The sequence below is a fragment of the Pseudopodoces humilis genome, chromosome 17 (genome assembly GCF_049639895.1).
Source record: "Pseudopodoces humilis isolate 2021_Gansu_Grassland_sample_001 chromosome 17, ASM4963989v1, whole genome shotgun sequence".
NCBI lineage: Eukaryota > Metazoa > Chordata > Aves > Passeriformes > Paridae > Pseudopodoces > Pseudopodoces humilis.
The window spans coordinates 13,796,889-13,815,129 of NC_142216.1; the positions used below are offsets into that span (position 1 = coordinate 13,796,889).

General features: G+C 44.0%; 1 protein-coding gene across 5 annotated transcripts in view; it reads left to right on the forward strand.

Annotated features, from left to right (window-relative positions):
* TENM2 (teneurin transmembrane protein 2) overlaps positions 1 to 11,311 on the forward strand; it is a 619,855-nt gene extending 608,544 nt beyond the window's left edge. For all 5 annotated transcript variants that reach the window (XM_088063463.1, XM_088063464.1, XM_088063465.1 and 2 more), the window contains 4 exons: positions 2,659 to 2,955; positions 3,817 to 5,431; positions 8,081 to 8,211; positions 9,407 to 11,311. In XM_088063463.1, the coding sequence (XP_087919589.1) occupies positions 2,659 to 2,955; positions 3,817 to 5,431; positions 8,081 to 8,211; positions 9,407 to 10,168 (2,805 nt within the window). In that variant the 3' untranslated portion in view covers positions 10,169 to 11,311. The remainder of the gene's footprint in view (positions 1 to 2,658; positions 2,956 to 3,816; positions 5,432 to 8,080; positions 8,212 to 9,406) is intronic.
* Positions 11,312 to 18,241: the final 6,930 nt, after the last annotated feature.

The following is an 18,241-nucleotide window of genomic DNA, read 5'->3' on the forward strand; positions in this document are numbered from 1 at the left end:
GCCTGCTCCAGTTGAAGATGTCCCTACTCGGGGCAGAGGACTTGTACTGGGTGAGGTTGTTCTGGCTGATTCACAGGTCCCTTCCAACCCAAAGAACTGGCTGACTGTATGAGCCCTCACACAGCTGGGCTCAGAGCCCAGGCTCTGCCCATCCGTGCTTTAGGCACATCCCAGCCACACATGTTGGAATCTGCACATCTGCCTGGGCACATTTAATGAACCTGAGAAAGGAGCTGCACTTCACCTTTATCTTACCCCACTCACTTCTGCCGCTGTTTGATGCTCCACACGTTCAGTGTCTCGCTGTAGTTTCAGATAAAGTCCTGATAAGATTCCTGTCAGAAGAGTTTTTATGATGGTGCAGCATCATGTCAGTGATTTCTGTGGCCAGACCTTTCCAAGGCACAAAGGGCTCGTCCCTGTGGCCACTTCAGCAGCAGCCGAGGGAAAACCAGATGTGCACGTGGGTAGTGAACAAGAGAAGGAGCTTGTTGAGTGATCTGCAGTCGTGATAATTGTGACTGCTCTTAGTGCTCCCAGAAAGGGTGGGAATTAGTCAGCCTGTTTGGGTTTTTATATAATTAAAATGATACTGCAATTACAGTCTCTGGTTTTACTTATTTTACAAATGCAAATGAAGGTACTGAGTTATCCAAGCAGGTGATGTTCATGTGTGCATCTCCAAGTGATGTTTGCGAGTGTGCACAGCTCTTGTGTGTGTAATCATTTGTAAAACCCTACTAATTTTGTTTTCTATGACAAAACCAAATAACTGTTACAATGTTTTTGAGAAAGGGGAGGATACCTGAAGTCAGACTTTCCCTTTTGCAGATTACTATTGAAGTTACTGTAATGGAGGGAACAAAACCCAGAAATCCTGACTGATTCATAAAGCTCCAGAAGTTACAAAAAACCAAAACAAACAAACCCCCCAAAGCTAAAATTCAGTTCATAATCTTTCTGAAAGACTTTTTTTTTTTTCTTTTTAGAAACTCTGCTCACCCTTAAGAAATTGGGCTATTTCAGTCATATACTAATCCTTTAATTCTACAGCTAAATGTTTTTGAGAGGTCAAAGCTCTCTTCTGCTGATGAAAATGGGTTTTTTTATGTCTGTGCCATCAGGGTTGAACCTATAGAACAAGCGTAACCAGTTGAGAAACTACTGATGTTGAGTTTGGCTTCCCTGGCTTTATTTTCATTGCAATGGGAGAGCAGAATATGACTTGTTTTGCCCCAAGGTGTTTTAAGAAAAATACTCTGTTTTCTCTGAATCACAGGGCAAGCTGTTGCTGGGATAACCTTTGGGAAAACCTACAGAAAAGAGCTTTTTTTCCCTAGTAATTGCCCACTGAGGAAATGCAAACTGTTAAAGAGATTAATTTCATTAATGGAAAAAATTAGGATAATGAGCAATAATTTGAAATAATTATTTCTTTGCAAACACAAAACTATTATTAATTTTAAATGTGTCTGTATAACAGAATTTCTACTGAGTTGGTTGGGGTGGGAATTGGGTTTACCCCTGCCAGTGAATATATCTCAGAATAACTTTAATGTCCTCAAGAAAGGCTCAGGGTTGATTTACATATTGTTTGATGTGCAGTTTAATTTTGGATAAGAGGAAATGTTGCATTATCAAAGCCACTGTAAAACATAAGCTAAAGAACAAATTCCCAGAAACTGATGAATACTTTTTAAGTAGTTATTGCTCTGAAATTATATCCAATTTAAAAACTTCTACTTTATTAATGATTCATCTACAATTAAATTACTTAAGAAGCTTTATCAGATTACAGCATTAGCCTGAATTCTATGGCTTACCCCCCAATGAATATATTTACGTATCTCTCATTATAGCACTCTCACTAGAAGCCTCCCCATTTGGTATTCTTATCCTCCTTTGCCTCTGTTTTGCTCTTTTATTTAAAGTAAATAAATCAATCAATCTGGCACTTAAACACTTCATGCTGTACTTTGAAATAAAATTATGACCAAAAAAATGGGGGGGGGGGGAGGGGAAAGAAAAATATTAACCTAATTATTTAGCACCTTTGCTTTCAGCACTAGAAGTCCATCTTTCCCAGCCTGTACAATCAGGATTTTTAAACCCATCCCAAGTGAAGGATCTACTAAATATTTGGAAAATAAATGAAGAAAACAGTAAATGAATGAATTCTAAGCAGGGTGCTGCAATTATAGAAGCCAAGTGGCTAAACCTCAATAAAGACACAAAAATTTCTTCTGTAGTTCTTAGAGTGATTGTAGGGAAAAAGGCAAAAAAATTGATGGTGGAAGTACAAAAATAAAAGAAAAATAATAGAAAGTAGAAAAATACTATAAGTAGAAAAATATTCCATGCAAAATTATTTGTTTCTCTGCACTTTAAGACCTAGGTGTGCAGAATGTCTGTCTGTTCTGATGATAATGGAAGCTTTTTACTGTAGGATATCACCTCTCATATTGCAGTGAGATGGGAAATACCCCAGTAAGACTCAAAATTCTTTGATTATACTACCAAGTAGAAAGCAAAAGCCAGTTAACAGGAGCCCTACACTTGTCACAAAGGATTTCCCTGTTGGACATCCCATTTCCCTGCTGTAAACACAGAGGGACGGCATGCCCACCACGCACTGAGTGCAGCTCCTTCCCTCCCCAGGTGCACGGCAGGAACCTGCTGTCCATCGACTACGACCGCAACATCCGCACGGAGAAGATCTACGACGACCACCGGAAATTCACGCTGCGCATCATCTACGACCAGCTGGGCCGGCCCTTCCTGTGGCTGCCCAGCAGTGGCCTGGCCGCTGTCAACGTGTCCTACTTCCTCAACGGGCGCCTGGCAGGGCTGCAGCGCGGGGCCATGAGCGAGAGGACGGACATCGATAAGCAGGGCAGGATCGTGTCGCGCATGTTCGCCGATGGCAAAGTGTGGAGCTACACCTACCTGGAAAATGTAGGTGGTGTCGTGTCACCTCCTGGCATCAGCTGCAGGGACACGTGGCTTCGTGACACGTAAATCACACACGCAAACCGGCTAAGATTTGATATATCCCAGCTGTTAACCATCACTGGTTTCAAAATTCCTTTTTTTTCAATTAGTCAACTGAGTATGACTAATTCTTAGTGCGAAATATTTTGTTCATGGTTTCTGTCTTTTGCTATTTTTCTGCCATAGAATGACAATAAATTAACACGATGAATTGTGCTTAATTAAGCCCAAACATGCGTGACTAAACCTGACAAAAGGTTCATGCAGAAACAGGTAATTCATCTCTAATTGTTACTTATTAAATGAAAGTATGGTAGTGCATTTTTACTTCGCCTGATTAGCACACTTCAGTCATAAAAGCACCTTAAATACTGCAAAACTGCATATTGTTTTCCCTTTCCCTTCTTGTTGTTCTAAGTAAACCAGAGCTGATGTTCTCTGCTTAGCTTCTCACATATTTCACAGTAACAGTTGTGAATTACAACTGCTGGCAGAAAGATAAATCAAGTCATTTATCTAACGCCTCTGCATCCCCCAGGAAAAAAAAAAAAAGAAAATAAAAAAAAGTCTTCCTGCAGGGAGGACAGCTCACAGGTTGCTAACCTACACTTTCTCTGGAGTGTCAGTGTATTGATTTCCAGGGAGCAGATCCCCTCATCTGGCAATCTGACAATATTCCTGAGCAGCTCTGTGCCCCTGACTAATGTATCTGATTCTCTTTGTACTCATTTAACATTAGTGCCACTCCAGTAAACTTTTCTTCAGTTCCCTCTCTCAGGCCACAAGCTGATATGTGGTAACCGTTTGTTGTTGTTTCCCCTGCAGTCGATGGTGCTGCTGCTGCAGAGTCAGCGGCAGTACATCTTCGAGTACGACTCCTCGGACCGCCTGCACGCCGTCACCATGCCCAGCGTGGCTCGGCACAGCATGTCCACTCACACCTCCGTGGGCTATATCAGAAATATCTACAACCCCCCCGAAAGCAACGCCTCCGTCATTTTTGATTACAGCGATGACGGGAGGATCCTGAAAACATCGTTTTTAGGTACCGGCCGGCAAGTCTTCTACAAGTATGGAAAGCTATCCAAGCTGTCTGAAATTGTTTATGACAGCACAGCGGTTACTTTTGGGTACGATGAAACTACAGGTGTCCTAAAAATGGTGAATTTGCAAAGCGGAGGGTTTTCTTGTACGATTCGCTATCGGAAAATTGGCCCTCTTGTTGACAAACAAATCTACAGGTTCTCTGAAGAAGGAATGGTCAATGCAAGGTTTGATTATACATATCATGACAACAGCTTCCGAATCGCGAGCATCAAACCCATCATAAGTGAGACGCCTCTTCCAGTTGACCTTTACCGTTATGATGAGATTTCTGGCAAAGTGGAGCATTTTGGCAAATTTGGAGTTATTTATTATGATATAAACCAAATTATCACCACGGCAGTTATGACTCTGAGCAAGCACTTTGACACCCACGGGCGCATTAAGGAAGTGCAGTATGAAATGTTCCGGTCCCTGATGTACTGGATGACCGTGCAGTATGACAGCATGGGAAGGGTGACCAAGAGAGAGCTCAAACTCGGTCCCTACGCCAACACAACCAAGTACACCTACGACTACGATGGAGATGGGCAACTGCAGAGCGTGGCAGTCAATGACAGGCCCACCTGGCGCTACAGCTACGACCTGAACGGGAACCTCCACCTCCTGAATCCTGGAAACAGCGTCCGACTGATGCCGCTGCGCTACGACCTCAGGGACAGGATCACGCGCCTGGGTGACATCCCGTACAAGATCGATGATGACGGGTTCCTGTGGCAGCGGGGTGCGGATGTGTTCGAGTACAACTCCAAAGGGCTCCTGACAAGAGCTTACAACAAAGCAAATGGCTGGAGCGTTCAGTACCGCTACGACGGACTGGGCCGAAGGGCTTCCTGCAAGACCAACCTGGGGCATCATCTACAGTATTTTTATGCCGATCTTCACAATCCAACAAGGGTAACTCATGTCTACAATCATTCCAACTCCGAAATTACCTCTTTGTACTACGATCTGCAAGGCCATCTCTTTGCAATGGAGAGCAGCAGTGGGGAAGAGTATTACGTGGCCTCTGATAACACAGGCACTCCATTGGCCGTGTTCAGCATCAATGGCCTCATGATCAAGCAGCTCCAGTACACGGCCTACGGGGAGATCTATTACGACTCTAACCCAGATTTCCAGCTGGTCATTGGGTTCCATGGAGGACTGTATGATCCTTTAACCAAACTCGTGCATTTTACCCAAAGGGACTACGATGTCCTGGCTGGGCGCTGGACATCTCCTGATTACACCATGTGGAAAAATATCGGCCAAGAACCCGCTCCTTTCAATCTGTACATGTTCAAGAGTAACAACCCTCTCAGCAATGAACTGGATCTGAAGAATTATGTAACAGGTGAGGCTTCTTCACATTTATAATACATAACACTACAGCTTGGAAGCTGATTTGGGAAGGAAATCCAGCTTCTCCTTACGAGCCCTTTGCTCAATACTTACATCAAGTTTGGGCCATTTTCCTCTTTTGGCTATGAAAAGAACTGGATATTTCTGATTCCTTGGTACTGCTTTTCCCTGACCGAAGGGCTCTAAGTGAAAAGCCATGATGAATTATGGAGGGAAAAAAATAAATATAACTTTGCCTGAATATAAAATTTCAGCACAGCCATAGTGCTCTTCCTATTGAACTAGTACTATGTAATGAAGTGTTCATTCTAATTCTGTATCAAAAAAAAGTGAAGTCATATATAGGAATCACTGGCAGGTTGGCTCAGAATCACAAACCAGAACTGCTCAGATCTCTTTCTATCAGGGCTACTTTCAAAATTAACTACTGACAGAGCCCATGGGCACATTATGAATTAGCACCAAGAATGGATTTAATTAGACCTCTTTTTCACATTTAACTTTTAATATGCACACAGTCTTTAGTCTTTAAAATTAAATCCTTAATGTTTTTTAAGATTATTTCATCCTGAAAGACTAATAAACGCTATGGATTGTGTAGAGCCAAGAAACAAAAGTAGTTTTGATCACATATGTTAGAATTGGGTAAAACTTGTAACCCTTTCTTAATTAGGAATAATTTTTCACTTTGTAACATCACACAGTACTTGAACTAGCTGCTGGCGGTTTCTAAAAGGAAAGGTAATTAATATGTCTTCAGGAAAAGCTTTTTTTCAGAATTGAATATGCAGTATACAATAATTAGAGTAGTGATACCATTTTTAAAAAAGAACAATCTTAGTTTTAGCAGTAATTTGAATTTGAAGAAAAGTGTGCATTTCCTTCAAAGAAAATCATAGCACATTTCATTAGTACATTGAAACCTAATAGTTGGTGTAACACACCACAGGTTCTAGTGGAGCAACTTTGCAATTAGCAGATAATGTGATTTGTATCTGATAGTGTTAAAATACTGGTTACTAAAATTACTCATGGTCCTAAATTCAACAAAAGTCCTGTTTTCATCCACTACCCTCTGTTTTTGATTTTCAACATCATCATATTGTATTTTGCTACATTCTGAAATCGTATTTGTTTAATTTATCCATCCACTGGATGAAATCTAATAAGATAAATTGTGTTTAGGGACAACACACACCTTGTAATCTGTAAAAATACTTCATTGGCGTTGCAAATATTTGTTGCTCTAGGACTGAACACATTATCTTCAACAAGAAGGGATTATGGTGGCACCTTTGTTGTCATAGTTCAAAAAATAAAAAAAAAAACTGAGAACAAAAGAAACCCGCCAAAAACCCTCCCCCCACCTCCATTCTTACTGTTAACCCCTGACAATGCTTTATTCACAGGTTTTGCTGAAAACAAATTCCTGTATCAAGTGCAGTGCTGCAGAGTACATTAGCTCAGCATAATAGCAACTGTTTTGTATATAGGTCCTCCTCTGGTTTCTGTGGAATTAGTGCAGCTGAAGTGAATTGTTCAGGAAATACCATTTTACCATAAAATCAAATTGAAACCTTGTAAGGAGCAGTAACCCTGTGCTGTCCAAAGGTTCAGTAAAAATACAGTAGGCACTGTGTCATGGGAGATGGATGCAGATACCTTGTAGAGACAGAGTATTTTACTACTTATTTTAGAGTCAGGATGGCTAAGAATAAAAAGGCCTTTGGGATAACCAAGCTTTGCAACAGCTCAGCTCACAGAAGTGCCAATAGAGCCAGTATAGGCCAGCAAGGAGAGATGGCCACTGGGAAAGACAGGACAGAGCTTTAAGCAAAAATTATCATGAATTCAGGAAAAAGGAAATGTAAAATGGAGTCATGGGCACTTTTTTGTTAAAAGAGTTATCATTTGGATAACCAAAATGCATCATTAGTTCTTAATATCTGCTGAGTGAGAATTACTGTTATTTAACTCAGTTACTTAGCTTTTGCAGCTAGGTCTGAGGACAGTTTTCGTGGTTGAACCCACATCTGGAACTTGCTGAGGCTCACCTCAGAGCTGAGCTGTAACGCTCCTACACACCTCCTACCTTCCCTGGAGGGATGGAGAGGATATTCTTGGTGCCTAAATATAGACATCTGATTTACAAATCTAGCTTCTCACTGCTTTTAATGGAGCCTCCTGAGACCTGATGACAGCTGATAGAAGTAGGACATAGAAGAGAAGCCATGTCTTTCCCCAAAGGACTTTGCAGATGTTTTTAGAGTGTTAACCTAATAAAGTATCATTATACAATACAGTTTATATGTTACATATAGTAGCCACATCAGGAGTCAAAGATGGAACACATGCTGCATAGTGTAAAATGTTTGGATAATTTGTGTGCTCTAATGGTAAAGAATGAAAGAGCTGGTATATCCCTGATGAATTATTTAGAGTAAATTTAATGCAGGGTTTCCTGTGCCTGTTCATGGTGGATTGTTACAGTTCTGTGAAGTTTCACACAATAATATTAATTGTGACTTCAGTTGCTACTTGAAATTAAGGATATCAAAGATGGATTTCCTAATATTTTTTATTTCCTCTATTTGTTAAACACATGTGTTTCTCACTTAGCTTCTTTCTTTCGATTTTTTAGATGTCAAGAGCTGGTTGGTGATGTTTGGATTTCAGCTAAGCAACATCATTCCTGGTTTCCCTAGAGCAAAAATGTACTTTGTGTCACCACCATACGAACTGTCTGAGAGTCAAGCATGTGAAAATGGACAGGTAGGCAAAAAGATTAAATTACTTTTTTGGATAAATTTTCCCCACTCTATGGAGAGAATCACTGGCTCTTCTGTAGTTACAGCAGAAGGCCAAGCACTTAATTCAGTGTAAAGTGAAGTGAGTATAGCTACATTTTATACTAATGAACATATGCTTTTCTTGCCAGCTTTCGTTGTTATCATAATTACAGTGTCATTAGTTTGTCTTTTATTGAGTTATTCCTTGATTAACAAGTTGTAACTCGATTAACTTGATTAGCAATGACAAAGGGAGACTTTGTCAGGGTAATTTATCATCTGTTGTACCTTTGGTAAAACCATCCTTATAATGTGTTTAAATAGACTTAGCTACTTGTTTTACTGGTAAAAAAGGGTTCTACTTCTCACTCTGTAAGAGGTTTTCTTACCATGATTTGTCATTTTTCTAGTTAGAGGCTTTGATTTGCTACTCCATTTAACTTCAGTTACAGCGTTTGTACTTGTCAGGTTAAGGATGGACAACAGTGTATGGGTTTAAATTTACAATAAATTCCAGCCCATTAAATGAACTTCAGAAGAGTACTAGGCCAATTCCAAACCTACTCTTTGCTAGGCTTACTTCATCTTTGTGGTAGATAGAAATAACCATATAAACCTAAACATACCACCTTCTCAGGCTTCTAAGTCATGTGAGAGTCTAAAACCCCTCTTGCTTTGGTGCTTTTGAGTCCAAATTTCACCTTTTTTCAAAAAAGTTTATAATCAGAAGCATTTTAATTATGTATACTGGTTGAAATCTCTGCGTAAAAGTATCCACAAGTTAAATGCCACCTTTTAATACACTGATTCAGTTTGTTTTCAGCTCTGATTAAAATCATATTAGACTTGGGCCTTTCTTATTCTTCTAGTGGGCATTATGAGTGGCCAAAATTTAAGTGCATGGTGCATATATGCTACAGAGGGTGATGAGAATTATTTTATTTGGTCTTACAAATGGCAAAATAATTTGCTGAATGAGTATTTACCTGATTCTGAACAAGATATGGATGGATGGATGGATAGATAACTGAGAGCGGTCTTCTGTAGTGTAGAGTTTTTCTCTGCATGTCTTTCCTTTAAAAAAGCAAAGCAAAGATCGTTATTGGTCTCTAAAATGAGAATGTTCAGATCTGCATCTTCTTTGGTGTTTTTTTTTCGTTTTGTTTTGCTTTCCCCAGCTAATTACAGGAGTGCAGCAGACAACAGAACGACACAACCAGGCTTTCATGGCTCTGGAGGGACAGGTCATATCTAAAAGATTACATGCCAAAATTAGAGAAAAAGCAGGCCACTGGTTTGCCACAAGCACTCCCATCGTGGGGAAAGGAATCATGTTTGCCGTGAAGGAAGGCCGGGTGACCACTGGTGTTTCCAGCATAGCCACAGACGACAGCAGGAAAATCGCCTCTGTCCTGAATGGCGCTCACTACCTGGAGAAGATGCACTACAGCATCGAGGGCAAGGACACCCACTACTTTGTGAAGGTGGGCTCAGCCGACAGCGACCTGGTCACCCTGGCCATGACCAGCGGGAGGAAGGTCCTGGACAGCGGCATCAACGTCACCGTCTCGCAGCCCACGCTCCTCGTCAGCGGCAGGACTCGAAGGTTTACCAATGTTGAGTTTCAGTATTCCACCCTGCTGATCAACATCCGCTATGGGCTGACCGCCGACACGCTGGACGAGGAGAAGGCCAGGGTGTTAGACCAGGCTCGGCAGCGAGCCCTGGCCGCGGCCTGGGCCAAGGAGCAGCAGAAGGCGCGGGACGGACGCGAGGGCAGCCGCGTATGGACAGACGGAGAGAGGCAGCAGCTCCTCAACACGGGAAGGGTTCAAGGTTACGAGGGATATTATGTCCTGCCCGTGGAGCAGTACCCAGAGCTAGCAGACAGTAGCAGCAACATCCAGTTTTTAAGACAGAATGAAATGGGAAAGAGGTAACAAATTAACCTGCTGTCATCCTTTGCTGGATGAATCAGTAGTCGTAACTGTTATCTCCTCTCCTAAGGAGATGAAGACCTAAATGGGGGCACTAGGCTGAGCTACTCTGGGATAGTAAGTGGCAAAAAAGCTCATATTTTTTGAGTTAAATGCTACTATTCAAGTGATTAAAAACCACATCCTGAAGTGGACTAAAGCCAGACTGAAAACTCTTAACCGTACAAATTAAAAAGTACCCCTGAAATATTACCCACTTGTTCTGGGTCTAAAGAAAAACAAAAAGAAGGCCTCGTATTGTATTACCTCACTCCATTCACACGTGAGCAAACTAAGAAATCCAAGTGGGCCACTTTCACTAACCAGCTGATGAAACACAGATGATTCAGACTGCTTGTTTGATAAATATCCAAGAGGTTTTCATTTAAAGCAAAATACAGATGCATTTAAAACATGACTTTGGGGTGATTTGTGTGTAGCAACTGGAGGACAAACGAAATGCAAGTGAGAGCGCACTGGAAATAGGAAAGGAAAATATATTTAAAAGTAACAAAACCACACTTGCACTCTGACCCTCCACTTGTCTGGCCTGAAGCTTAATTTATTCAAAGAGGGCAGAGTGTAAAGTTACATTCAAAATGGTGGCTATAAATCACTACAGATAAATTTCATACTCTGTTTGTCTTTGAAGATTTCCATTGTGGACAGTATAACACAGTTACAGGGTGTAGTCTGTTTAGATTCAGTAGTTTGTTGGTATCAGTTCCAGTAGAGCTGTGGGCATTGTGTTACACTATTGCAAATGGGCACCACGTCAGATCACCCTGTACATACATCAGCCAGAAGGCACAATCACTGTTTCAGATTTAAAAATTATTAGTGTGTTTGTTTGGTCGAGAAACTGAGACAATCACATTACGGTCACCACAAAAAATAAAAAAAATTAAAAAAAAAAAAAGGAAAAAAAAGTCTAATAAGAACTTTGGTACAAGAACTTTTTTGTAATATACATGTATGAATTGTTCATTGAGTTTTTATATTAATTTTAATTTGCTGCTAAGCAAAGACTAGAGACAGGCAAAGATAATTTATGGCAAAGTGTTTAAATTGTTTATACATAAATAAAGTCTCTAAAACTCCTGTGAATTAATTGTCTTCCATTGCAAAATCTTGTAAAAGCAATTCTTGTCTGGCTGCTTCTAATGCACGTAGCATTTTGTATGTGGAAATGACTTCCTGTGGTTCCGTGGATCCTGCAGAGAGCTGAGGTCCTTTGATCTCTGGGCAAGCAAAGTCCTTCACACACATCACCCAAGAATCTGTTTAGGACACAGGAGAAAATTGGTAAATGCTTTAGAAATGCCCTCTCTGCACCTCATGACTAGCAGCCCTCAAACTGCTGTGTTTCAATTCTGGAATTAGTTTAATTGCACTGAAGTAACCTCTAAACAGTTTGAAAAAGTGGTAACATAATATTAAATGGAACATGCAAGGCTGTGCTGTGAGCCAGGAAGTCTCCATGAAATCTGTCTTCTTTGGGAGATTGCTTATTTCTACCACATTTAAAAATGGGGGGTAAGATCAAAGACCCTCTCCTAAGCAAACAGTCACTCCTGGTGATGATAAAAGGAAGCCATCCATCACCCAGAGCCCTGCCGCTTTTATCTCATTTAACTATGTAGCTGGGGAGCTCTACTTAATTTTGAGAACAGTTTTGCTTTTGGGGTTGCAAATGAGGTTTTTAATGATTCATGATAGCAACAGAGATGCTCAAGTTGATTATGGGCATAAATTCACTCTAGGGCATTTTTAAAGCCGAACAGTTCAGTGCCTGTGTGGTGCAACACCTGGAGCACTCAAAAGCACATCTAATTTTTCTGTGCAAATGAGAGCCACCCTGCTCTGACCTGGAGTTACATCTATGTGTGCACCCCATGGGCACCCCCAGCCCTGTTACTCATCCTCTGAAGAGGAAGTCTGGCTGCATTTTCAGATGAAGTCCTGATTGTCCATCACTGCAGGTGTTTTCTTTGCTAAAGGTCTTGGAGTGGTGTTACGTTATTATTTTGTTCTTTACAAGTGAAATCTCTTAAGGAAGAAGGATTTTTTAATGGGGGAATAAAACATGAAATCACAAAGTGGAGACACTTTGCATTATTGCAGTTTGTCTGGATTACCTGGCCCTGTCCTGATAAGCTGCTTAGCTCATTTTTTGGGATAGAATTTTTCTGCCATTTGAGAGGGTTGAAATGAGACCCTGTTGCACAGTCCCCAGTGTCCTTCATTCTGTTGCCATTCTCCTAAAGCTGAAACTCTTCAGAACTGGAGATTCTCTTACTTCAAAAGGGAACTCAGTTAAGCTAAAAGGGAAGCATCCTTTGAATATTAATGACTATCAGAGGAAATGTAACAAATTTCAGGGGATGCACTCCCTACTCATCTCCTTTTCAACTAACATACAGCATCAGGATGTTCTTAAACAGAGTTTTGGGAGATGGTGCTAAATTCTCACCAGAGATCATTGATCCAGAGCTGGCTGAAGTTTCCAAAGGCAGTGTGCAGCTCAGCACAGCCCCTGTGGAAAGCCCCAGCAATACCCTTGAGCTCTCAGGCCCAGTTTATCGACTGAGGTGATTCCCAGCTCTGCCCCTTGGCTCTGCCACTTCCCTTTCCCTGTGTTCCCATACAGACCCCCAGCCTCATTCCCATCTGCATGGACTGCCCAGCCTGTCCTTTTGGCAAGTAACCTGCACTGTGTCCAGTGACTTAGAGATCCTTGTGTGGTGCACCAAAGAGATTGGAAAAATTGATGTATTTTCTGTAATTATGACAAAAGAGATAAATTCTCTCATGTCTGGAAAAAACAGCTGCCTGACAGAGCTCATTCTAAAGAGTTTTCACTTAACAAATGAGGGAGATAACTAGACTGGTGTGGCCATGGCCAGCTGTCTTGTGGTCCCATCTGGGTCTCCCATTTCTTGAAGCATCTGTTTCTCCCTTTTTCTTTTCACAGCCTTCTCTTTCCTCACCTCAAACTGGTATCTCCTGTTCCTCTCAAAGCTCTTGGTTTTCCTCTCTTTTCCTTGCTACACTTTTCCATATGGAATAGATGTTTAACCTAAAGCACTGCCAAGGAGACATGAACTGGATTCTTCTTATAAGGGAGTAGTTAAGTGGTGGCTTTAACAGTGACATTGTGTCTGTGTCCCCAATAGCTCTGTCAGCAGGTCAGAGCAAGGGCACCCTTCAGATGACCTGGCCTGAAAAGCACTCCTGGCTGTGGAAAGGCACAGAGCACAAGCTCAGGCCAGCCTAAGTACCATGAACATGGGTTTGCCCTCCCAACTCACTTGAATGCAAGCTGAGTTGTTTGCAGAGAGAGCAGGAATCCAAGAATAGGTATCTGTTTGATGCTAAAACCAGATGGAAAATCAGCATTAGAGTACATTTCCTTTTTTTTTTTTTCCTATTGGATTGCTGTAACTGAAGGAATTTAGTATTTATAACTTTGCATTTCAGCTTGGAAAAAAAGCCTGGTTTGTTTCCTGACTAATCCCAAAGAGTGGACTGGCTGTGGGTGTAGCACATGTCTCAGCACACCCTGCTCCTCACCACTGTGGGTGTTTTGCCTCTGGAGGTGGCACCCTTGGCACTTTGGCCACATGATGGCAGTTCTGCCCACGAGACACCCAGAGGTGCCAGCCTTTGCCAGCCTTGCCCACACCAGTCCCCAGCAGTGCCCTGTCAGCCTTCCCCAGGGGTTGGTGTCTCTCAGATTAAGGCATACACAGACATTCCTCCTGAAGCTGGGCCACACAAGAGCACACACTGGGCTCTGAGAGTGCACAGAGATAGACTGAAACCTCCATGGGAGCCTGGCTCTGGCACTTCCAGTTTTTGCCTCCTTTCATCCCTTGGGAAATGCAGCCTCTCAGAAATTTCCTGATAGAAAGGACTGTGCCGACACCATTCTGCCTCTGTAGGCCAAGTCCCTGATCTTCACATAGTCCATTGCTGTAAGAACAGAAGAGCCAGATACCCCTCACCTGCCCTGAACATGACCATGACACTGCCTTCTAAGGCTCTTCACGTTTGTTGGTCATTTCCTGTGTAAGAGTCCAAGAAAACCACATCAGGATTGAATGCCATTGAATAATTTGCATTAACTGTGCTAATTAATAATAATTAATTTCTGTAAGGTTCACCCCTTTGACAACAGATTCACAACAGTTCTCAAATAAGCACTTACTAATGATCAAATGTGGGAAAGTGTTCAATACACAGCCTTGAGGGTACAGCCCTAAGAAGCTCCAAAGGTAAAGTTTCAGTCACTGAATTGTACTGTCCTGTGTTCATCTGGTGATCTTGCATGAGAACCCAGGTGAAGGGCATCATAAATTCGGGTGACCTTTGAAGCGTGACTCAGTTCAAAGGGGAGATTTTACCTTACAAATTAAGGCAGGTGTAATTAAGAGGTACCAGGACCTCTCTCCCTCTGAGCTGCCTCTGAATTTTTCTGCCAACAATAAAAGTTCCTTCCCAGCCTCTTCCAGTACAGCCTGCAGCATAAAAGTTCCTTATTTACAAGGATTACTTAGTTTAAACAGTTCTCATTGCATTTGAAACCTGGGACTCCTCTGGAACCAAACTCACTTCTCCACCTCTGTGGCACCAAGTTCCAAGGGCTGTGCTACAGAAGAGAGACAGCATCCACCACAGTCCAGATGTTGACACAGCTGGAAAGATGTTTTACTCTGCACATCTCTGAATTGGCAGCAAGATCTCAGAGCCTTAGAGCCACTTCCAGCCCACAGAAAACAGTGAAGGAGCGTGGGCAGGTGGCTCCCTGGGCAGGGTCTGTCTCTGAAGGCTCTGCTGCTGCTTGTGCCGATACACAGACACACATTGCATGCTGTAACTGCTTAGGGAGGTCAATACTATCAGAACAATTCTGTCTCTCTCTCCCTGGGTATCTGTCATCTCCCTAATGAGCACAGTTATATGCAACGTTTGAGCATGACTAAGAGCTTTAGGAAGGCAAATATCATTGCCAGTGTCAAAGCACCAGCTCCCCTGTATTGATAAAGCCTCTTCTGCTTCTGCCTAACCCAGCACAGCAGTGCTGGGCACAGCTGGAGCTGTGGCCATGAGCTGTGTGTGTCTACAGCAGCAATGCCTGGCAGGTGATTACCTGAGCTGCTGGGAAGAGCAAGTAGCATTTAACAAGCAGCTCAGACTGGGTCACACAAAATTCATCACAGAATGCTTTACAGCACCCTCACAGAGGGGCCCATCACACTCAGGGGTTAAATTGCTAATTTTAATCTCAGCTGACTGACAGCTCACTGTGTCAGCTCAGCCTCCCCACACCAAAAATAAGCAAAAATACAGAGGTGGAGGCACCTGTGTGATGGGCTCAGGTACCCAAGCCAGGCTTAAAGCCACATCCCCAGCAAGAAAACAGCTTGGCAGGGAAGGCAGGGACTGGACCCTGCCAGCCTCTCCCACACAGTTTAGGGTCTGCCCTAAAGGTCAGCACCCTGCAGGCTGCCCAGCCTTCTCCACCTCCAGCCCCAGCAGCCTCTTCTAACCTGCTGAATGTGCACCAGGGGCAGGAGGCAGTGCCCAGCAGATGCCCTGCACCCATCCATGTGCTCCAGTTCAGCCCTGCCCAGGCTTCCCACACCTCCTGCAGCAGGAATGGGGTGTTGCTCTTCAAAACACATATCTAATGTCACAGGTTAGTCTTCTCATTTCCTTGTTCGTGAAAACACTCCTGTAGCATCTTAGGAGGATTTTAATGGTTACAGTCAGGCTACTTCTGAGCCAAAGAGGGGGACAAAAAAAGCAAGTAATAAAATGTGGTAAAAACACCACAGGAGAGAGCTGTGTGCCAACTTTCAGACAAGCAAATGAATGCAGCCAATTTATAAATCCTTAACAAATAGGATTTACAATGGAAGTGGCAGTTAAGCCATCATGAGTACAGAAGGTGGCAGGCAGTGCTCTGTAATGCTGTCCGTGCTCTGCTGCAGCAGCTCAGCAGCATTGCTATTGGAGAAATTGTATTTACAGAAGTTTTTCATCTTTAGATGACAGCTTTTGGCAGGCTTTAGTCTAATTTGGTGGTTGCATACAAAAGGAAAATCGGCCAGCAGGACTCCAGGCTGTACCACTGACTATTCTGCTAAAACCAGGACTTATGACTGTGTCAAATACCTCTCCATCCTCAAACTCCACTAGCTGCAACCATTACATAAATGAAAGTGAAATATTAAGAAATATTAGTGCTATGAATCAGTAATTCAACTATCTCATTTTTAGTTGTCGGCAACAGCCACTGACTCAATAGGCTCTACTTGATAAATCAGACCTTTTCATCTGTCAGAAGTTCTCTGTAGACAGAAAAACCAGATTCCTGCTTGCCTCTGAAGGCTGAGTGATCTTTCAGAAAACATGCCCACCTCAATGTCTTTGTCTCTGTCCAGGTAGGGAAGGCAGTTATCAAAAACCTTGGGACAAAGCACATGAGAGGAGAGTTTTCACATTTATCACAGGGCCCTTATTGAAAAGCAGGGACTGGTGTGGGTGGAGGCTGCTGGAGGGCCTGGAGTCCAGCTCTTTCTTTGCTTCCAGAGTGTCCCAGGACAGGACAGGATAATGCCATGTTAAGAGCATGTCCAGCTGAGATATGAATATCTGCAAGGCTGGCAGCAGCAAGCTGTTCAGTGCTCAGTCAGCCCCACAGCAAAATTAGTATTTCTAATATTTCACCAGAACTCTCCATATTTCTTCCTGTGGCTTTTTCCTCTGCCCTGTCACTGGGCACCACTGAGACAATCCTGGCCCTCCAGAATAAGAGAGTCATTACTCTTTCATTCAGATGCTTGTACACAACCATTAGATCACCCCTGAGCCACCTCCTCTCCGGGCTGAGCAGCCTCATCTCCCTCAGCCTCCCCCTATTTCAGGTGCCACTGTCCCTTCACTGCCCTTTGCTGGGCTCTCTCCGGCAGGTGTGTGTTTGTCACGTACAGGGTCACTCAGAACCAGACCCAGCGCCCCAAGCACACCTCACTGCTGCTGAGCAGAGGGGAGGCATCTCCTCCTCAGCCCTTGGTCATGCCCTGGCAAATCCAGCCCGAGGTGTTGCTGGCTCGCTCTGCCACAAAGACACATCGCTGGCTCGGGACCAACCCGGGGTCCCCCAGGTCCTTTTCTGGGAAGCTCCTTTACACCTGGGCGGCCTCCAGCTCATACTGGTGCTTGGGGCTGTTCCTGCCCGGGTGCAGGACTCTGCACTTCCCTTTGCTGATCCTCACGAACCTCCCATCAGCCCCTTTCTCCATCCTGTGCCCCTGGATGGCAGAAGACCTTTTGGTTTGTCAGCTCCTCTGACTCAAACCTCCCCCAGCTGCCATCAGGGAGCAGCCTGGCAGCGCCATCAGCCACTCCCTCGGCTCTCCTGGGCACATCCCTGTGGATGTCACAAGTCACAGGGATGTCCGTGTTCCTTTTGTGTCTCCCTGAGCTGACCCTGCTCCGCGGCCACCCACGGCAGCCCACGGAGGGCAGGACCGTGTGCCCTGCCCTCGGCAGCCGTGCCACCGACAGACCGCCGAGGCGGCAGGACAGACTGCCAAGGCACCTGGCTCCTGTCCCAGCCCGGTGTCCCTCGCCCGGCCGCTTCCCACGCGGGGGGACGATGGCCCCTGTCCCCTCGGTGCCACCAGCTGCTGCTGCGGCCACCGCGGCCAGAGCTGCTCCCGCACTGCGGGGGGAGGCAGAGGTTCCGCAGTGCCTCTGCTGGACCGCACAAATCCCACCTGCCAAAGTGCCCTGGTGGCTAGCGCCGTGTAAGAGGAGCCTCAAAATCCCATCTGTCAGCTTCGAAACACAAACCGAGTTGGCAGAGCCACGGATTTTCCCTTTTGCTGCTGCCCTGGGTCAGGCACAGGTCGGGGCGCAGCTCCGCGGATGCAGCCCCAGCTGGCCCTGGGGACAGCCCGCGGTGGCGCTGGGGACAGCCCGCGGTGGCGCTGGGGTTTGTGCAGCCTAGGCTGCCTCAGCAGGGTC